This window comes from Taudactylus pleione, unplaced genomic scaffold (genome assembly GCF_031769625.1).
Source record: "Taudactylus pleione unplaced genomic scaffold, aTauple2 ptg000386l, whole genome shotgun sequence".
Lineage (NCBI taxonomy): Eukaryota > Metazoa > Chordata > Amphibia > Anura > Myobatrachidae > Taudactylus > Taudactylus pleione.
In genome coordinates, this window is record NW_028284787.1 from 15,617,993 (window position 1) to 15,641,343 (window position 23,351).

The window sequence follows — 23,351 nt, forward strand, 5'->3', positions numbered from 1 at the left end:
ATCAACTCTTTCTGTGAACTCCTGAACACACAGTAGCAGCCAGAGTGCCATTATATTCCGAATAATCTACAAGCTGCTGGTACCTGCTGTTATATCAAGTGTGCTCAGATTAATTTGTGGTTGCAGACCTGTCCCTATAATCTTCTGCAACTTAAGCCCCCAAGGACAAGAAGTCTTCGAAAGGAATCTGCTAGACAGTGAAGAAATGAATACAGATGCATAGATCCATTTACTGTGTCTGGGTTCTAGCTCACTGCTGAATCTCTAGATATTCACATAGTAAGACACATTTCACTTATCAGTACAACACTGATATTAGATCTTATGAGTTTCTACAATGCTTAAATAATGGAATCGGCCATCCGTGATATACCACTAGTATCACTAGGTTGAATAACCTGACAACTTTGGTGAAGTCTGCAATGCAATCTATACAACTGATAATATGTATTGAACCAATCGGCATCATTGACAAGTGTGATAAGCATTCATTAGCTACTATATTTAGATATTGGACTTCATAAATACATTCATTACATTTTTAAACCAGTTTAAAGTGATGCGATTATAATTATACTTAATTTTGCAGTGAAATGCATTACATTGAAGAGAGTTCATTCTACATATGAAAATCCTGTGGAAAGTATTACATGAAAATACTTATTAATTATCCGTGATTATAAGTGAAGAACATTTTTTATTTAGGATTATACACCTAGACTAATAGAGTTAACAAGTCTAATAAAAATGAAAGTGGGCGGGTTTGGGTCTTACCAATTTACGGTATTTAGATTTTTTTGCTATTTTTTACCTTACTGGTTTTAATAGGTATCTCTACAGCTTCAGTATCTCTGTAAGTGCGCTACGCTTGATGATATTGCAAAATCTAAATTGTAAAATATTCTTAATAAACTCTGGAAAAAGTTGCAAGTTAAAACAATGGGCATTCATGGTCTCACTACAGGCAGATAATTCTTTGTAATCCAAATTCTGGCCTTTCAGATGGTTTCCCACGTTTACAATACTTTAAAAATGTCTTCTCTGGGAACCTCCATCGAAGCAATATTTACAACTATAGGAGTTAAATGGATGATTTAACTGCTACATTGCCAAATTCTCAAAGTATCTTCCCAGTACACAACAGCTTACATGTTATGATAAGAAAGGGAAGCTGGCTGTTCTCTCTCCACTCAGACCAGATGCATAACTTTATGAAACCACTAACACCATTACTTCCATATGGTGGTATCTTCTCTCTAATTTATTGGCTGAGTGAAAACAGATCTGAAAAACATCTGGCAGCAATGCAATCTGGCTGAGATGACTTCACCTTTTCATCACAACATTTAAAATTAATTTCTAGATCCTAGAATTACAGTGAAAAGAGGGCAATGCACTTTTCCACCAAGCGATGGCCACTATCAGCTAATAAACGTTACATGATGGTTTTTCTATTGGCCTTTTACTACTGCACTGTTGTTTACGGTTTCCTCCACCAAAGGTGTTGACACACCTAAAATACAAGATATCTGCAGCTGTAATTAATTTTAATGCTTACTTGGTTACTAGAATACCCAAGTATGTGCGGGCTGGAAATTATACTTACCTCTATTGCGTGCTGAAATTGTTCATGTTCCCGTTGAAGTTGCTCTGCCTCCTGCAGTGAACTGGCTGTAATGAGACCAGCATTTAGCATAGATTCCCCATTTCTGATCCAACCCAGTACCTTAAAACAGACAGATGTTAAGATTTACAAGAGGTGAAAACAAATAGTAACCATAACTTATAAACCTTTAAATTACCCCAGTTAGAAAAAGAACAAACACAACATACAACATGTAACAAACACAGATAAGACATAATTTAAAGCTAAAGTAATAAAATAAATAATAGTAAACAATTTTTGCAATTAAGAAACTGTGCAGTTAAGTAATGTACCTTATAGAAAATTAAAATGCTTTAGAAATTTATGACACAATCAAATATTCTAGGTGAATGCAACATGAAACATAATCAGCATCACCCAGCAACAAATCATAGCACTGGCTTAAGAAGGTTGCTATAAAAAAATAATACGGTGAGTCGTGTCTCGTATACATCAAACATAAAAAAAATCTAAAAAAAACACAGCAATTAAATTTTGCTCTGTACACAAGGCAGTTATAACAATATTTAGGTAAAAGGCAAATGAAATTAATTAGCACACTAGTGCACTCTGCTTGAATTACCTTATACTGTTATACGAAACCCATAAAATCCTTAATACTGATGTTCCTAAAGTTCAAAGATACACCATATGGCCAAATTGAGGAAGCTTTAATGCTTAGAAAATGCAGGCTGTGTCATGTTTGACTAAGGAAGTGGTTCCCAAACTGGGAGATGCAGGGAACTAGCAGGGGTGCCACGGGTTGGTGGTCCATTACCAAATCAAATTATTTTATAGTCAAATGGACAGGCAAAACCAGGGCTGGTGGCTGCCAATCATAAAATATGTGGACCAAAAGAAGCAAAACACTGTCCACCAGCACATAACTGAACCTATGGGTAATAGTAAAGCACAATTTACCTAATTTAACATTTGACCTAAGGGTGCCGTGAAAAAAATTCTGATACTTTATAGTGCCATGTTTCAGCAAAGTTTGGGAGCCACTGGACTAAGGTAACAAACTGCACATGTGCAGAAAGTCTGTGCACATTGGCTGGCTTTGTACAGCTACTCTCCAATCCCATATTAACCACTTTGCTCCTGATAAACCATAAGATTGGTCCAGTCATTCAAATGCCCCTTTACATTTATGACAGGGATAGTAACTCTATACAAGGAGAGAACTGAGTAGGAATTGTGGATATAGCCCCTCATCCTACGGTAAAAAAAGGCGGTCAAAAAGTAAGCAAGAATCTCCCTATTTACTGCTGCTGCAGAATCATAGCTACGCTACTGTATGTCCACACTGTCACTGCACTGACTCAGTAACCACGCCATCCTTTGTGCATTCAATCCCCCACTAGTGTCCTGAGATATCTAGATGGACCTATTTATGACCCAAGTTAATGGTGTGCATTCACTGCTGTTACATGTGTGACCTGGTGTGTGCGTGTATGTACTCACTAGGTATTGGTAAGTTTATACACTTAGGGCCATATTCAATTTGGAGCGATAAGCCGTTCTTGGCGAAACTTTTTCGCCGATGACGTCATTTTTGCCGATTTCACATATCCCCGTATTCAATTGTAGCGTCTTTTCGCCGGTGTGAAAACGCAATGCAATGGGCAAAAAGTTTCGCCTATGAATACCCAGCGGAAAAAAGTGCAGAATTGCGGTTTTGGGGTGCAGAGGTGCGGCAATCACTCTGCAACCTTTGTACACCCCCCTTAACTGCGTCAAAAACTCTTAAAAAAAACACAAAGGACACCCCACAAAAGCACTTTGAAAATGTGGGCAAAAAAGTTCAAAGTGGGGGTACAAATTCAAAAACTAGCGAAATAGCTTTTGGGGGGGTCTGCAAGTATGGGGGAGGTGTTTTGTTGATTGCAGGCATTTGCTGAAGGTGCGGTTTTTTATGCATTTAATGCTTGCCTTTAGCGATTTTTAAATATGCTTGCATCCATTTTCATGTACCCCAAATTTGATGGGACTACTTATTTAAAAAAAAAAAAAAAATGCTAAATACTATTCTTCACCACTTGCTCAAAGACGCTAAAAGCACCTATTGAGACCATTTAAAACCCCCAAATACCTTTAGCAGGACTATTTGGGGGTACCCATAGTGAACCCCCATGTCAGAGAATCTTTTTGGTGGAGTCAGGCTGATTTCCCCAAAAATTACAGGATTTTTCGCTGTTTTCGTCGATTTGGAATTAAATATGGGGATACGCAGGGTCGAGCGTGATAAGTTTTCGACCTGAAAACCTTAGATGACGGCGAAAAAGTCCAGCAACTGACTTTTCGCTTCAAATTAAATATGGCCCTTAATCACAGATCTTTTGTATCTTAAAAATGACAGGTTTAATGAAATACAGTGCTAAAAAAACATTTTGTTATCTATATTGACCTACATCAAGAGTTTAATCAGAACTGATTTAATGAAGATGAGATTTGTGTGCAGAACATGGTTACTAGCCTCAAGGGGATGCAGACGGTCTGAATACCGGTGCCAAAATCCCACAGGTTGGGATCCCGGCACCAGTATCCCTACCGCCGGGATCCCCAAATCTAAGTATCGGGGTGGTAGGGTGAGGTTAGGTAGCAGGGTTAGGGATTGGGGGAGGGGTAGGGAGTGTTAGGATTAGGGTGCGGGGAGGGGGAGGTTAGGTTGAGGCACTAGGGGGGAGGTTAGGTTTAGGCACCGGGGAGGGTGGGTTAAGGTTGGGGTTAGGGTAGGTTTAGGAAAATACTCAGCGTTACTTCCTATGAGTGTCGGTATTCTGGCTGTCGGGATGCCGCTGTCGGTATTCTGACCACTGGAATCCCAACAGCCGGGATTTCGTACCCAACCCGCCTCAAGTTGTTGGAGGTCCAAGCAATTGCTCCTGCAATAGCATGCCCATAGTGGGAAGGGCATTTGTTCTGTGCCCTTTATATTATACAGTCTATACTAGTCTGTAAATCATAGCCATTAAAACAGTTTTTTTTCTTAGGTAGACAAAAGATGCATCTATTGAATTAAAAGCATGCTAATGTTTGACTCTGTATTTGCCCATTGTAATCATACTAATGTATAAGCCGACCTTTATAAAGGTCAATCTTGCAAATAAAACGTCTTTCCTATGCCTAGCTCTTTTGTTAGATACATTCTCTAATAGAGTGCATCTAACACTTTCTTTTCCTGGAGACTCTCCATCTTTGAAAGCTGGGAATATACAACCCTCTGTCTATACATTATCTGGCTGATGTAAGAGGACTGAAACAGAGTAGCGCAAACTGTTAGCTGGACTTTGAGGTGTGCAAAAGGAGACTGGGTACAGATAGAGAATGGCTTACAAAAATCCCTTCATCAAATCAGGGTTTACGTTTAAATACTGCCCAAAAACACAGAAAGAGCATGGGTGTCAGAGGATAACAATTATGATTTTTCAGATTTAAAGCCTTAAAGTAAAAAGGACTAAGGCAGCACATTCAAGAACTACAAATAAAGTATTGCATGAAGTCATTTTGAACATGCTTATCACCCTTTTCATGCAATACCTGTTTTACTTCAGCTTGAAGATGGCGGAGCTGCACACACTGTTCTAGGTGTTTCCTGTGCTGCTCAGCGGATATATCCAAATCTTGCTGTTTCTCATGGAGAAATTCAAGTAAATCTTGCACACGTGTTGCCATATCCACATCTCTGTCACAGAGAAGATCGACTCCTGAATACAAAAGAAAAAACTACTCACTAGTTTGGAACATTTTATGAAATCCTCATCTTGCAATTAAATTGCCATTATTCCAAGTTAATGCGTTTGGCAAAGTGAAATAGGAAATCATTTTTCTACCAAGTAAAAATATTTATTTTTATTTATTATTAGTTATTTATATAGCGCACACATATTCTGCAGCACTTTACAAAGAATATTTTGGCCATCAGTCCCTGCCCCAGTGGATTTACAATCTATATTCCCTAACACATGCGCCCACACATACACACTAGGATTATTTATTTTTTTGCTGGGAGCCAATTAACCTACCATTATATTTCTGGAGAGTGGGAGGAAACCGGAGTACCCGGAGGAAACCCACGCAAGCACAGGGAGAATATACAAACTCCGCACAGTTAGGGCCATGGTGGGAATTGAACCCATGACCTCAGAGCTGTGAGGCAGTAACGCTAACCATTACACCGATACAGTTGGCAAACATCTCAATTACAGACACAATGTGCCTCCTTTATCAACAAGGAGCACTTTGCACCTGGACAAACCATATTGTGATGCGGGTGGGGGGGGGGGGCAGCATACAGAGGGAATGCTACCAGCTTTTGCAAGTATAACATAAATACTTCCAATTTAAGTCTCTACGCTAATTGGAATGAACAGAAAAAAATGGCTAGCAATGAAAATATAATTTAAACAAATTAATTTAATATCAAACAGATATTAGTATAATATATGGATTTTGACCGGTCAAAAGTAAAACAAAAAAGTACACACACATATACAATAAAATATATAAAAAAGGACATCAAGGTGTCATATACATTGCAAATGCTATGAAAAATCACAGATAATAGCTTTACTATATCTAGAGGAGGTGGATCCTAAAAAAGAACTGGTATATACCAGTATTCAATAGTTATAGTCCACAGCTGCAGTGTGACCATGATGACATACTGTACAAATAATGGTATACTCGATAGTATGTTTCAGTGTTTCATACGTAGTGATTGAATAGATAGGTTTCCAAAACAAATCACATGAGGTCATGCACTCAGGAGAAAGATAGGAGAAATTACTTGAACACTGTCACTTCTCCGGTGGAGGATATCCGGCAACAGTAGTAGATGTTGCTAGTAGTAAACTCTCAAGCTGGACATAAATGTATTAGAGGGAGGCAATATCTCCAACGGGAGGGTCTGTGGCCGCGACTACCTTGCAAATGTAAGACGTCCTGTAGATCATGTCTGCATCCCCGCCTCAACCTCGGTGTTATATGAGCGTCCAATTAAGTTGTGCGGCATACAACTCTCCAGATCTCCTGGGATAATGGCAGGTGACTGCAGGTAACGAATATGGGTCCAGTGTCTCAGCCCTTTTTTATATATTTTATTGTATATACTTTTTTGTTTTACTTTTGACCGGTCAAAATCGATATATTATACTAATGTCTGTTTGATATTAAATTCATTTGTTTAAATTATATTTTCATTGCTAGCCATTTTCTCTGTTCATTCAAATTAGCGCAGAGAATTAAATTGGAAGTCTGTGTTGCGCCTGTCTTACAGGTGCTTTGTTGGGTGTGCTATCACAAGCATACTGTGTTTTTCTGCTGCTGATATTTATATTCACTCATATACATACACTTTTATTTCATTATAGTTTTTATGATACAGGTTGAGTCTCCGATATCCAAAATGCTTGGGACCAGGGGTATTTTGGATAATGGAATATTCCATATTTTGGAATATTTGCATATCATAATGAAATATACACACAGAATGCATTTATGTTCTATATACATCTTATACACACAGCCTGTAAGTAATTTTATTCAATATTTTCAACAATTTTGTGGCTCAAAGTAAGTTTGTGTACATACATAAAATTCAGTTATGTTACATATACTGTACACCCTATACACACAGCCTGAAGGTAATTTTATACAATATTTTTAATAATTTGTGCCTTAGACAAAGTTTGTGTACATTGAACTATCAAAAATCAAAGGTTTCATTATCTCAGTCATGCCAAAATTATTCCGTATTTCGAAGAATTTGGATATGGGAGACTCAACCTGTATTTATATTTTCTCTTACTTAATACTAGCGCTTGGGGTACTTCTTGTTTTTATAACATAAATACTGCTTTATTTGAACACTGCTACTTACAGCTGAGCTAGGACGTAACACTTCCCAAATTTACCACACATTTTAAATCTGATCTCTAATGCAGCACCAAATGGTGTTGTACCTTTTGGCTGATTATAGACAAAATGAGCCCCAGAATACACATAACTACAGTAACATTTATACATTTCTCCTCTTTACTACTCCAGATTACTTTATGGTAACAAAACTGTGTATAAAATGCAAATTGCTCCCACCACACTTTTTCTTTAAGTCCTAATGGCGGATGAGATCTAAAAACTGTTTAAATACTAACCTTGCTAACCAACTCCTAAGGAAAGCTTTAAACAGAAGTCTTTGCAGTTGCACTACACTTCGTTCACTAGGTCTCCTGTCCATCATTAAACAGTAATAAGTGCTAATGGGCCTCATTTATTAATGAGTTTTATCATTCACATGTGATAAAACTCATTGCATATTATAATGGGGCTTCAGCCAATCAGTTCCCAACTGTCATCTATTTGAAAAATGACAGTTGGGAGCCGATTAGCTTGAGCATCATTATGCTATGCAACAAGTTTTATCATTCGTTGTGAATGATAAAAATCATTGATAAATGAGGCCCTATGTACGTTAAAAATTCTATATTCCTAATACTGTAGTAATATCACTCATGTAAAATCATACTTATGATTAGTGAACAGTGATGTAATGTGTGTTCTGTAATAGAATATCATCACTGAAGGCAAAAAAAAATTTGCAGCATCTACAGAAATAAGCCAATAAACCGATTTCAGAGAAAAGGGGAGGAGCAATGCTAGGAGTACACCAATTTTAGAAGATTTTAGGCAGGGCAGCCCCAATTTGAAGGGATTGTCCTACCGTACACATTATCAGGATTTTCTCACAAGTTGGTTACAGTTATGACAACTGGGGAACAGGGTCTGTACACTGTGACATGGGTACGGCACATTTCATGTCACTGGGCCCGATTCTGTAAGGATCGTAATTGCAAAGCTGCACTCAAGTAGCTTTGCAATAGCGATCCTTTGCAGATATGGTAATGCACAAGAGGCATCACGCCCCCTGTGCATTACTTAATCGAGCTGCGTCACCCGACAGGGATCCTGGACTCTTCCCTTCCCCCCAACGGCGGCGAAACGCCTCCGTTTCGGGTAATGGAGGCTGTAGCCGCTCCCTCCCTGCCCCCAAACAGCAGCAGACTGTCAATCACTGACAGTCTGCTGCCAGTTTGCAAGCGGACTCGCAGAAGGGTAATGCGCCTGCGCAGATTCCCAAACATCGGGAACTGCATTCAGCAGCGCACTAGTGTGCAGTGCTGAATCAGGCCCACAGTGTGCAATTCATACTTTCATATATTGGGAGATATGCTGTACTATGAGATACACTCAGTGGTCGCTGTATTAGGCCCTCCCCATGTAATTGGCTGATCAGATGGTACAGCACATGTCTATGTGCAAACAATAAAGCAAGTCTCCTATACTGAGCATTCCAGGAGTAAACAATAGTTTTACACAACTTTTAGTGAAGCATGGTAGTGTCCAATCATATATTAGTGTCATCAGAAATTACAAATTTCTCATAAGTTGATGAAGAATGTGACAAAAAATGACATCAAGCCAAAAGTGAGTATTGAATATCTGGCTAAAAGCACAACCCCTAGGTCTAGCAAAACTATTCATTTGGAAACATACCCGATGTTTGGACCTCATTGACATACTGTAGTAGTTCTTGTCCTTGGTGGATAACGTCAAAAGTCAAGTTATTCATAGTAAGTGCTTTGTCAGCATGGTGCTGCAGTCTTTGCTCTGCAAGTGTAAGATCCTCTGTGTCAAAGTCATTCATTTGTAGGGACAGTTCATCATTCCAGGACTCCAAATCTGAAATGATCTAAAGTAAGGACAAACAATTAAAATGAGTGGAGTGCACCAATGGTCGGAACTCAATTGAATGCAGTGGGCCCAATGGGACAATCAGCAACAGCACACCATGTCCATCTACATTGTAAGTCTTGCCTCGCAACTGTAACTTGCCGGATATGTGCGCAGCTGAGCATCTTCAGTTACTGAATTCCTTCATGAATGTTTGAGGGAAAGCACAAACAAATTTGATAATGAAAAACAGTTGTGTTGTCTATTCTTCTTTATTACAGTAAGTACATATTCCTCCAATTTAAAACACCCCATTATCAATGCATAAAACCAAATTTGACTATTTTCACACACTGTGACTTGCTTCCATCTAATTTTTCTTACAAAATTGTATGGGCTTATAGGACTATTAAAAATCTATTTTTTTTTTAAACAGTAGCCTTTTCATCAATCAAAATTCTTATGTAAGATGCTATTAAATGTGTACCATACCAAAACATATGAGGATATTTTCAGGGTTTTTTTTCTTTTTAATTTTATTTCTGGGGATTGTCAGTATGCACATAGAGAGAGCTAAAGACTAAAGCAATAGACCAGAAGACAATAAGAAGCAAACAAAAATAAATAATGGGAAATACATAAAATAAGTAAATGAAGAAATCATTATAACGGATTAACACATTTATATAATTTCTTGTAATAAATGTATTTAATTTTTTTTCAACTAAAGTTGTTACTAATTACATTAAGGAAGTGACCAGCAAAATGCAAACACCTGAATAAATAAGAGGATACCTAGATTGTTGAAATCAAGGGCCACAACACATATGTGCTAATTTAACAAACATCTTGTGATGCAGCAGTGTCTAAGGTGACAAGCATTGAACTGAGGTGAAAAACCCATCATTAGGCTGACATGAATTTTCCGACCAACACGTTTAGGAAAACACATCTGTGAGCTCAGTGGTGCAAACAACACAGGAAATTAAATATTGAGCAGTTGAGGAAAGAGATATGGTCAAATTAACTACAAACCCATCCAACAAACTCATGTGTTTTGTGAAAACTTAGAGCATACTTACCTACCTTTTGCTTCTCCTGCCTGGGAGATGCCTGGGGAGGAGAAGCAGGTGGGCTGTGACGGGGGCGGGTCCTGATGGGTCGTGTCATTAACCCCGCCCCCTTCACGGGAAATAGATGCGATTGGCTTAAATTTAAATAGGGGGCAGGGTAAATAACATGAAATTCTCCCCATTCTGCCCACTTCACTAGGAAGTGGGCAGAATGCGGGAGCAGTGCCTACCCTTCCGGGGGTAAAGGGGGTTACCCGGAAAATCGTGAGCCTCCCACGAAAACCGGGAGGGTAGGCATGTATGACTTAAAATGATCTTCAGCCCTCAGCACTTGTTATTACCACTGAAAAGTCTTCATGATTTGATAATGATACACAGACAAAAAAACCTAGAACAAGATGAGTTCCTTTAATAGGAAGAGTTAGACATTATCCTACTACGATTGTCACCTTATAAGGCAGCAACCTATGTTAAATATAGTATAAGAAAGATCAAACAATATATAACTGATTATTTTTAATAATTATTTATGTAAAATCAAAAATGTCATCAACAATACATTTGTACCTCCATAAGGGAAGTCAAATAAAATTATGTTGTTTAGAATATTAACATTCATAAAGTCGACATGGTATGGTATGAACATGGTAGGTCAACATTCAGTATGTCGATACAGACTAAAGGTCAGCATGTCAAATGTTAACATTCACATGCCAGAATGTCGACTTTCGACACATCGACCATGTGGTTTCCCCAGTGTTGGACTGGGGCATAAAGGGCCCACCGGGGGAATGCAGTGGTAGGGGCCCATGCTTAAGCGGTATGGTCAGACACCAGAGACGGGGGCAGTGGACATATAGAAAATATAAACAGTGGTAGTGGACATATATTATAACTTTAGAAATTAAATGCCCTCTCATGATTTTTTTTTTTTTCAAATTTTGTTTATAAAGTCAAGAAAAAAAAAAAAACTCCTATGACGTTTTAAGGTATTGGTCCCCAGTGCATTGAATTATAGGATCTCATCATTTGTGCGACTTTAAAAGAGTTCTCTGGTAGCACTCTAGCTATATTTTTTCTCGCTGTTTATCTAGGAGAAAATATTTGTTGTTTTTTGCTACAATACATTCCATAATGTTTTGGGATGCACTTTCCTGGCATGTGTGTAGCCATTTTCAAAGAAGGCAAGTTCAATGCTATTAGCTACGGTACTGAGAGACTTTTTTTTACCACTTTGAATTATTGCATTCCTGACAGAACAGTGTTTGTTTGGTCAGCCAATGGTTTAATCAGTATGACACTGATGACACACAGCCTCAGTCAACAAATATCAACCTGAGTATTTTTGGGATATTCTAGAACAAAGCCTGAGACACCATTTTCTACCACCACCATCAACCAAGCATGAGTTAAGGTATGTTGGGTACACACTTAGCTAACGGATCGGCCGTCTGGCTGACCCACCAACTGACAGACAGATTTGGATGCATGTGCCTGTGCATACACACTTACCAAACAGCTGACCAATATGTCTGGCCAGTGTTGACGCCATTGTCTGCTGTTCCTGCGGCCAGCATATTGGTCGGTCGTCCATACACACAGGCAGATGCACCCGATATATATCCAAACTATATATCACATCTGCTGTGCTGCACGTCTGACTCGATATATCTGTGAATAACGCCGTTCACAAATATATTGTATGTGCACACCTGCAGATGCACTGAATAATATATAGTTTGTCGGCTGCACAAACAATATATCGTACATTATGTACCCGTGTGTGTGTGTGTGTATATATATATATATATATATATATATATATATATATATATATACATATACACACACACATACATACATTTATTCATTTTGTTTAGGTTAGTCTTAATTGGGTAGTGTTTCCAGCACTACCATTGGGAGCTGCTATATAGCTAACAATTGTTTATTATTGTATTTTATTGGTTGCGCCTAATTTTTATACTTCACCACCAAAGTGTACACGAAGGCAGCTGAGGAGTCCCTCGTTCTGGAGCCGTACCTGGGTATGAAAGACGTCCAGGTGAAGAACCCATTCTCCGGCGTGTATGTCCTGACCAATTAGGAAGTCCGCATCCTGGGACCCAATAACGGATAACCCTTGTCTAAATGAGTCGTCTCTAGGCACCAAGCGAGGGAGAAACAAATCTCTGGTGAGATGCGGATCATCTGAGATTTTATCCGATGATAAAGAACCATTCCAATGACACAGAATCCATTGCTGCAGGGACCTGGAGTGGAACTGGGCATAAGCCACCATATCGAATGTGGATACCATGGAGCCCAGCACCTGCATTGCAAGGTGAACTGACACACTTTGTTTGCAGAGTAGACTGCGCACACAAGACTGTAGTGCCGCAATCTTGTTCTCTGGCAGGAGAATCCTCTGGCCCAGAGAGTCCAGCAGTGCCCCTAAGTGCACCATCCGCTGAGTTGGAGAAAGAGAGGACTTTTCCAATTTATTATCCAGCCGTGCTCTTGTAAGCAGACAATGGTCATCTGAAGATGACAATGTAACAACTCCTGCGATTGTGCCAATATCAGAAGGTCGTCCAAATATGTCAGTATCCTAACCTCTTGTCATCTGAGATGAGAAGTTATTACTGCCATTATCTTGGTAAATACCTGAGGGGTTGTGGCCAGTCCGAAGGGTAGAGCCTGAAATTGGTAATGTTGCTGATCTACCGCCAATCTTAGAAATCTTAGGTGGGATTGTGCAATCGGAACATGCATATATACATCCTGTATGTCCAGTGAGACCATAAAATCTCCAGGCTCCATTGCCAGCATAGTTGACTGTAGGGTTTCCATACGGAATTTGGGCACTTGGATGAATCTGTTGAGTGACTTCAGATTCAGGATAGGGCGATGTGACCCATTTGGTTTCTGAAACCGAAACAAATTTGAATAACAACCCCTTCCCTGTTCCGTCACAGGTACAGGGATTATGACTCCTGACATCAGGAGGGCCCAATAAACTCCTGGAAGGTCGAGGACCTGACCAGGTCTAAAGGCAGGGTTGTACCAACAAACCTTTGAGTGGGATTTCTTAGGAACGTGATGGTGTAACCTTGAGAGACCACCTCTTGAACCCGATCGTGGTCTGATGCCAGGCCAAAGAAAACTGTAGGAGTCAGCCTCCAAACCTGAGATCCCCTTCCCCCAGGGGGAGGCCCGCCCCATCAGGCAGTGGGCTTACCATCCAATCTGGAAGCCGGACGTTTGGTTGACCAGGATTTCTTGGTCTGTCGTCTCCTGTGGGAATTATTCTATCTAGAGGAAGACTGTCCCTTTGCCCTACTCTGTGGGCAAAAGGACCGAGCTGACGTCTGCCTATATTTAGGAGTAGTTGTAGATGGCAACCCCGCAGATTTAGATGTTGCCAGAGAAGACACTATGTCATCCAGCTCTGGTCCAAACAGTACCTTCCCCACAAAAGGCAAGGACTCCAGTGCTTTCTTGGAACCTGTACCCGCCTTCCAGGTTTGGATCCAAAGGGTTTTTCGATCTGCAACTGAAGCTGCCGATATCCTAGAAGTGAAGATACCTGCGTCAATGACCGCTTCCTATATTATATTATATTATAATATATATATATACATATATATAGCGGCTTCCCGCATCTGACAGAGGGAAGACAGCTGTTTTCTGACAGCATCAGGCATGCTATTCTCCAGAAACTTTGTCCATTCTTCCATAGCCTTGGCTACCTAGGCTACAGCCATAGCTGGCCTGGTAATAGCTCCAGATAATGAAAACACTGATTTTAAATAGTTATCAAGTTTTCTAATCTGTAACCTCCTTCAAAGAGGATGCTGCAGGAATGGGTAACGTAGAGTTCTTGATCAATCTAGTCACATGAGCATCTACTGATGGAGGAACTTCCCATTTGTTACATTCACCCTGAGCAAATGGATATCGAGAGGTTAAATTCCTTGTAGTATGGAAATGCTTATTTGGAGTAGACCATGCTTCAGACATGAGTTTCGTCAGTTGCTCAGACTGAGGAAAATAATCTCTAGCCACCTTCTGATGCCTAAATACTGAGGACAGATCTAACGGCTCTCACCGCAGAGGGGACATCCACAGAGGATTGATGGTTTTCTTCAAGACCCAGAACTCTGAGTATCAGAGTTTGATGAGAAAGGTGGGTCAGAATCCTAGGGCAATGTCTGAAGAGAACCTCTCTTATGCCCCTGCTTCTTTACTGCCCCTGGTCTATTTGCCTGTACCACCTGCTGAGGGGCTATAGATGGCAGCATACTCTTGACTAGAGTGAGAAGAATAATCATACCAACAGGGATTCAAAGGGGACATGTACATAGAAGGATACAACTGTAGGAAGCAATATTGTGGTAGGAGGACCCGACGCTGCGACCATATCCACCATAAGCGACAAAACCTGCGACCAAGAAGCCTCCCACGATGGCTCGTGTAGGTGCAGGTGTACCAGATAGGAAAGGTGGCTGTTTACAACAGGCACTACACAATCCATCTTGCACAATATCCTGTTCAGACAGGCCTGCCAAAAAGGATATACATGTCTTGAGCACCGGAGGCTCACTCTTCTTACCTTTACCCTCAGACATGACAAATGTGTGATCGGTATAAGGTGCACAGTATAAATGCAATGCGCCACCCACTTCACTTCACATATGAAAAACTCCACACACCTTTTTAGAGGGATGAGGAGAAACACAGTGATAGATATAACTGACAGTTTGAAAAAAAAAAAGACAGTATATATACAGCAGCTAGCATGAAAGTCACATACAATGCATAAATACAAACATTGCTATTGCAATTTGACTCTGAATCAACTGACCAGCCCCGCCGTGGTATTGGCAGGATATAGAGCACTATATACCAGACCCAGAGGAGAGGTATACAGGGAGACAGACCAGACCTCTGGGACAACCCCCCTGCAGCAGTACGCACAACTGTGAACTGCGAGCGTCTATCACACAAGGTAGTCAGAAGTAGCAACTCAGAGGTGGGAATCCATAACCGGAAGTTGCATCTGGGTCAGGGGAGGAGCGGCCAGGAGAGCACCTATCTCCCCATAGCTGCGATTTTGACGGCACGGGTACACTGGACTCACAGTAGTAGACACTAACTAGTGCGCTCTAGTGCGTCTACTACCCATTCCCGGCGACAGATGATATGGCTCTGGCCACCTTAGTGAGTACACGTTACACGAGGCCTTCAGCCGCAGCCGCCTCTGGTGCGTCTCCTACACTGGAGGCCTGGACTGTGTCACACAAGGAATCGCTTTCCTGCCATCTCCGTGAATCCGATCGCAGTCCGGACCCCATCGACACTCGCTGAGGCCTGCCGAAATCCCCAGGACATTTAGCGGTACTGGCGTTTCGGCATTGGCAGAGGTAGATGGAGTCGTAGAACCTGCGTCCTATTCGGCGCTTAGTACTGCTCAACTCAGAAGTTCAAAAAACGAAGGTTAATCATAAAAGAAAAAGCCTGTGACTGCCTAGGCAGTCCCGCTGTTAAACAGGTGCATCTGGATACTTGGCGCGCACCAAACAAAAAACTGAATGCCTGTGGCTGGAGGTGGGGTATATAGGGAAGAGGACCAGTGCATGCTGGGAGCTTTAAAGCTGTAGCTGTTTGGTGCAATGGATCTCTCCAACTGCATACCCCAAGGTAGATTCTGTGGACCCTGAAGAAAAAAAATATAATTGTTACTGTATGGCCTTCATTTGAAATATGGACTTCACCCACCTATCATTCAGTTATCTTGAGTACAGTGCGATTATTGACATGTGTGCTGTTTGAAACAGGATGACATCTTTCACTGTCCACCTATTCTTAACTCATTAGCTGCTTAGGACAAAAAGGACCCATCCGCATATACAAAGTACCCATAATTAAAGTTGTATTATTTAAAAATGTCTGTAGCTCTAACTAGTAGGCGGGATGCCATCAAATTTATACTATTCAAAGCATGAAGAGAAAGAAAGGATTCTATTGTTAGCCTTTGTATAAAATGAAAAAGAAACTAAAGTGCCAGATGAATTGCTTTCTCCGCTCCTGAATCACTCAAAGTTCGCTCATGATGCTCATTGAAATCGCTGATGAAGAAGTTGATGTTCATCTGACTATCATTATCATAATACAGAAATTGCAATTTAAGTACGATCAGGCAGAGTGAGTCCTAATTTTTCAGTAACCCACAGAATACCATGCAATATTCGTACTGTGACTTTATAGCTCTCTACAATTTCTTTTTCAGATTTTACAAAGAGAAATAAAAACGTTTCATTTTAGGTTACTCTTTTTTGGGTACCTTTTCATGCATAATAACCTTAGACAGCACCATATCGTCCCCCATCAGCAGATTTTACAAGTATTTTTTTTTCCCCGTTGACATTCTCCCCATGAACTTACTAAATTTGGTGGCATGTTGCCTACTAGTGACAGCTACATACAGCTCTGAATACATAGTCTTTAATTATGGGCACAATGTACATCAAGACTGTAGATGAAGAGAACCACTAAGCAGTAATGTAGAGGTGTCGTCTGTGACCGCTGTCACTAAAGCAAGTTTGCACCGCAGAATGCCTTGCAAATTGCTTTCTGGAGCATATGCGCCGGCCAAAAAGTAAAATTTAAGTGTAAGGCAAGGGGGACTGATGATCAATGCTAATGACTAATGCTGGGCATCCACTATACAATTAGCTGTCAGATATTCGTCCAAACTGGTAATTTATGGGAGCAAATGACAATCAACCATTTGCTCACAAACACTGGAAAACAGACAAAACTGGTCGTTCAGACAAATTGGTCAAAACACACGAATTTAACCAATTTGAACAATTGTTTTTTGTCCGTTTTCCAGTGTTTAAAACCATATGATCGACTGTCATTAGCTCCCATACAGTACCAGGTTTTCATTCCAACCAGCCAGATTGGACAGATATCTGACAGATAATTGTATAGTATATGGCCCAGCATTAAGGTAGGGGGGTAGTGATTTATATATACCACCATTTGGGGGCTATTCTTCAATGGGGACCAGTGGACATAGTGGTTCGGGGGAGGAGAATCAATTGCCACTGGGGATTGGGGTCGGAGGTAATACTGCAATGGGAACCTATGGATACCAGGCATATTTTTTTCCCTAAAAAAATATATATATATTTAAAAAATATATTTAGACTAAAGTATACAAAAAAAAATCTCTGCAATTTTTGAGGCCAGACTCTAAACCCAGTCGAAAACTTTTATGTCCTTACAGTGAATATTCAAAATATTAAGTAGTTGCAAATCTAATACTTTGCAGTCTATGTAATAAGCCAAAAATATGGGAAAGAACAGTACATTTCCACTCTTTTTCCGTATCAGCCTCCTCCCAAATGGAGCATGCCTGGATGATGAGTTGGGGTGGAATGAGGACACGTGCTTGGTAATGAGATTAGTCTTCATCACTCCCATGTTGTACTGCACACTCATCCTCCTCTGTAGGTTAAAATCCACTGTCATCTCTGAGTTCGCAGATATCAGCTTTCCTCCATTTTAGAGAACATAATTATAAAAGCTGTATGATCACATGCCATGTACAGGTTGAGTCTCCCATATCCAAAATGCTTGGGACCAGGGGTATTTTGGATAACGGAATATTCCGTATTTTGGAATAATTGCACATCATAATGAAATATCTTGGGAATAGGACCCCAATATACACACAGAATGCGGGTATGTGTTATATACACCTTATACACACAGCCTGCAGGTAATTTCATACAGTATTTTCAATAATTTTGTGGCTCAAGCAAAGTTTGTGTACAGAAATTAATTTATGTTTCATATACACCTTATATACACAGCCTGAATGTCATTTTATACAATATTTTTAAGAATTTGTGCCTTAGACAGTTTGTGTACATTGAACCATCAAAAATCAAAGGTTTCATTACCTCAGTCATGCCAAAATTATTCCGTATTTCAGAATATTCAGTATTTCGGAATATTTGGATATGGGAGACTCATCCTGTACTGAGTAAGTATCTGTTTGATTCATTATACAATCAGAAAGCTATGTGAACAGGTAACAATGGCAATTTGTTTATTCTTATTTTATCTTTTGGAGTAAAATCTGTAAACTGAAAACCAAAGAACCTTGTTAAAGGCATATTTATTTATCTTTCCATGGCTTCAAAAAGAAAACAAACTTTTCAGATCAGTTTCCTGTGTGGTTTTGAGTCCACATTATCAAGGCACTCATCCTAGGTTTTCCAATGGCATAATTTAGAAAATCACATACAAGTAACATTAATGTTATCACTACTAATAACACGGTAGTACATTTCAACATTATGTGGTATGAAGTCAGAGATGTAAATATAGAAATCACTGTAAAAAAAACTAAATCGCCTTAGGAGGACAACAAAATAAGCCATGGGAGTAATGAACCATAGGCATTTACATCTAACTTGTAGCAAGAGCCACATCAAGCCATGCATGGCTGAATGACCCAGTTCATTAGCTGAAACAACTTGTATTTAATTTTCTAAAAACTGCAGAGGTTTATTGTAATTGATGAAAGAACAGTGTAAATGTGTTCTGTACTGTGTACATATGCACTCACATTAAATTACTTTTGAAATGGTCACTGTTCAGAAAATAAAATTAATACAAATGTCCTCTAATTTGTGTGGATACGTTGGCAAGAAGGTGTGTATCTACTACTTTGTTAAAACTACAAATATGTACAGTATATAGGGTCCTCAGGACAAGCAGCCAAATCACTTTATGCTAAATGCACCTTATTTAACTGTTAGCAATCCTAAAAATTATTGTCTTCTCAGCAGAAGCTATTAGTACACTGCAGACATTATCAATTTCAACCATGTGCTGAGAGCACTGAATGCTTGCAGTCACCAGATATGAGTCTAGACACCCACAAAAGCCTGTTCTGTTTCTGGGTGTGCCAATAAAATTATTGGGTTAGTGCCTAGAGGACTTGGCAGAAAATGTATTTGTGAAACTGCTGGAAAACATTTCTGTTTTCAGATCAAGATAGTCAATAATTGTTTCCCACATTAATGTACTATTATAATCATCACAGAAAGGCTTCCCTTAACGATTCTATGAATGAACCTCAGAGGCAAATACCTTCCCATGTTTGGTGGCCAGAGTGAGAACATATGATTGTATTCACAATTAATGAACAAACTCAAGCATTGACTATTAATGGACAAATACAAGCAGTGCGTATTAATGGACAAATACAAGCAGTGCGTATTAATTGAAAAATACAAGCAGTGCGTATTAATTGAAAAATACAAGCAGTGCGTATTAATTGAAAAATACAAGCAGTGCGTATTAATTGAAAAATACAAGCAGTGCGTATTAATTGAAAAATACAAGCAGTGCGTATTAATTGAAAAATACAAGCCCTGTGTATTCATTGACAAATACAAGCACTGCCTATTGATTAACAATTACAAGCACTGCCTATTGACTAATTAATAAACTATATCTGTGGAGAAGATTGTAAACTGCATTACAAAAAGTGTTTATCCTCTTGAAGCTGAAATAATTTTTAGGAATACTCACAGCACAATTGAGCAAGTGCAACAGTGAATAAGGGAAAACATTATTTTGCAAATGATCATGGGACAGTGCTTTCAACTCCTTGTTGTATTTGCAAAGTAGTCGACGCACATATTCTGCCTCTGAGGCATTCTTTTCTGCAATAGGTGCTTTGCAGTGTTATGTTTAGGTACACTTTTTGTTCTAAACAATTATTCCTTCTCTTCATTCATGTGCCTTCAAGTGTTTTGTTTTAAACAATTGTTCAATTTGATTTAGCATTTGCTCATATATTTTCTCTGTTTAATTTTTTTTTCTCTACTACCGAATACTAACTGGATATTTCGCTGTGCATACCACCAATTTGTAAGTATCTATACTTAAAATTTTTAGGGGCATATTCAATTGGGTGGAGGATATTGTTTGGAAAAAAATTTACGCACCTCATGGGCAATTTTGAATTACTGCAAGGATGCGCTCTCCTGATAACCGCTGTATTCAATTGAAAACAGTTGCAAAGTTTTTTGCAGCCAAAATCCTGCGGGGAGAAGAAACAAAAGAAGATGTGGCCACGGAACACCGGGCACTCGCATGTGTTTTCCAGCCACTCCTGTGCCCAGCTGCTGCATGCTTCACACTGCCAACTGACTGGGACGCACACGCACCTGATAGCTCACACACAAACTGACGGCATCTCTCAGCAAGGGTCACATACAATCCAGCAGCACGCCTACACACAGACATCAGCAGCACCCCTCACAGCAGATGCTGGGAAGACAGGGGAAGACTTCCAGCATGTCAGGGAACAGGAGAAGGAGGACAGCACTGGACTAATAAAGCTAATTGGAAAGTTCCAATTGATTAGTCATTACGGTGGGTATCCAAGGGGTTAAGAAGCAAGTCCTGACAATTTTCCCTAAAATAAACGATTTTAGGAAAAATTGGACTTGCTCTAAAGGTGCTCAAAAAAAAGAAAATTTCTCCCCGAATTGAATACTGAAAAACTCTACAGTGCAAGATTTTTGGTAAATTTGCACCTAATTGAATATGCCCCTTAGGGGCTGATGCAGACTGATAAATAATTCTACACCTGGCCAAGGGGCAAATTTGCTACTTTTTTTTTGCTTTGCTCTCAACTCTGCATCGACCCCTTACAAGGCAAGTCTACATATGTTATGGACAACTCTTTTTTTCCCTTCTGCTTCCACCAAGTAACAAATGTGACACCCGTCCTTTTACCTGAACATGCATCATTTTGGGAGCTATCAGCACTGGACAACTACACACCTCTTCCTGAAGCACAAGAGAAGCACTCTATTCAGCTTTATGGCAGAATCACCTTCAACTTCCTGTACTGCAAACTCACAGTGCCATGTTGCTATTGGATTAAGGCAATTGGAGTCAGGTGAGAAAGAGCGGACTAACCAAATGGACAAACCTTTTAACTAAAGTACAGTATGAAAAGGTACATTAGCAACACTGATCAAAATGTATTACTTACATCAATAGCATCTCTTTCAAATATTCGCAACTGCAAGAAGAGTTCAAGTTTTATTTTTCGTTCTTGAAAAAGCTCCGCCATCTGTGACTGGGCCTCATCCAGCTGCTGAAGAACACTTTCAATATGATTGATGGAGCTGTTGTGTGGAGTTTTGTTACTGGAAATTGCAGAATCCCTTTACACAAAAAAACAGAAGAGGAGGTTGTGGTTTGATATTAATGCTCTTTGTGTTACATTTCACCTGTCGCATGTATGAAAAGGAAAACTCAATAATAAAAAATATTTTATTTGTACATAAAATATGACGAAACAAATGCCTATTGAAGAATAAAACTAAAAGAAGAGAAACTGTTAAAGAAAAGATGTGATGCACTAGAAATGCAGAAAAACGTTTGACACGGAATCGACATAAATTATTTCATTTGATGCAGTATATAATATGAATATATGACGAGTGAAAACAAAAGCAAAAGGGCGATAGTAAGAAAACGATTTGTATATAGTGCGCCCACTTAAAGTGTATAGGAATGCTGCTTATCAAAAGGTATTACCAATCACATTTTAAGCAAAAGTACTTGCTCCAAATATACAAGAAAAAAATCAGTCAGTATATGGCCCAGAAGTTGATTGACAGCATGCCAGGGCGAATTGCAGAGGTCTTGAAAAAGAAGGGTCAACACTGCAAATATTGACTCTTAGCATGAACTTTATGTAATTGTCAATAAAAGCCTTTGACACTTATGAAATGCTTGTAATTTTACTTCAGTATACCATAGTAACATCTGACAAAGAGGTCTAAAAACACTGAAGCAGCAAACTTTGTGATAACAAATACAGTGATCGCGCTGAACGAAAAAAAAAGCTGTAAAAAAACTGGGGTCCTACTGCACATTTTCTGGGTCCTATCACAATTTATTGCTCACTGCCAGTAGCGCGTAAAAACGCACTATAGCGCATATTTTGCACTGAGAATGACATAGGGAGAAGGAAACGGGTGGGATGAGGGAGTACACAGGAGAGCAGAGGGTGTACAGACATGGCGAGAGGGTAAGAGGGGGCACAGAAGAACAGAAGGGGTACAGACATGGGGAGAGGGGAACAGGGGGCACAATGGAGCTGGTGAGCAGAAGTAGTACAGAAATTGGGAAAGGGGAACAGGGGTGGGAGAGCAGAGTACACAGGAGAGCAGAAGGAGTACAATAGTTTGCTCCACTATTATAATAGGACACAAGTCAGTATCCCCATATAATCAAACAGGGCACTAGTGGGTGCTGCAACTGTATTTCCTCCTGTGCTATAATAAATACCATTTACCTGCTGCCAGATAAAGTGATACTGCCTATACAGCAGTCACGCCGGCGGTGACAAGTGAGGGACTTGCAAACGTATAATTTTTAAAAACTGAGTCACCCACTTACTGTATCGCGGAAAAACTCACTATAGCACGTATTTCGCAATCACTGGTAAAATCATTCCACTAACACAAAATTATAATGACAATAAAAGCGGAGCCTCAAAAAATATATGTAACTTCAGTTTTTTCAAAATTATTCACCAATTGCCGTACAGGATTAATTACTAGAATATGTCAATAATCAGAATATGGGCAGAATTCAATTAGCAGCAGTAATTTACCGCGGGTGATAGCCTCGGGCTTTAACTCCCGCGTAGCTATTCAATTAGAGCCCCTTTTATGTGCCCCAATAAATGACAGTGTTAACCACGTTAACCCATAGAATCCGAGATAAGTTCCTGGACCTATGGGTTAACTCGTCGTGGCACCAGCAAACAGGCTTAGTTAACGCGGATT

The 23,351-nt window shown here is 39.7% G+C and overlaps 1 protein-coding gene across 6 annotated transcripts in view; it reads right to left on the bottom strand.

Moving 5' to 3' along the window:
- Positions 1 to 23,351, bottom strand: part of TRIO (trio Rho guanine nucleotide exchange factor) — a 496,865-nt gene that overhangs the window by 341,171 nt on the left and 132,343 nt on the right. For all 6 annotated transcript variants that reach the window (XR_015869672.1, XR_015869673.1, XM_088445727.1 and 3 more), the window contains exons 13-16: positions 21,542 to 21,716; positions 9,200 to 9,395; positions 5,186 to 5,352; positions 1,607 to 1,726 (exon numbers count right to left, since the gene is read on the bottom strand). Coding sequence is in view for 4 of the 6 variants with exons in the window: in XM_088445727.1 (XP_088301853.1) it covers positions 1,607 to 1,726; positions 5,186 to 5,352; positions 9,200 to 9,395; positions 21,542 to 21,716 (658 nt within the window). In the remaining 2 variants the exon portion in view is untranslated. The remainder of the gene's footprint in view (positions 1 to 1,606; positions 1,727 to 5,185; positions 5,353 to 9,199; positions 9,396 to 21,541; positions 21,717 to 23,351) is intronic.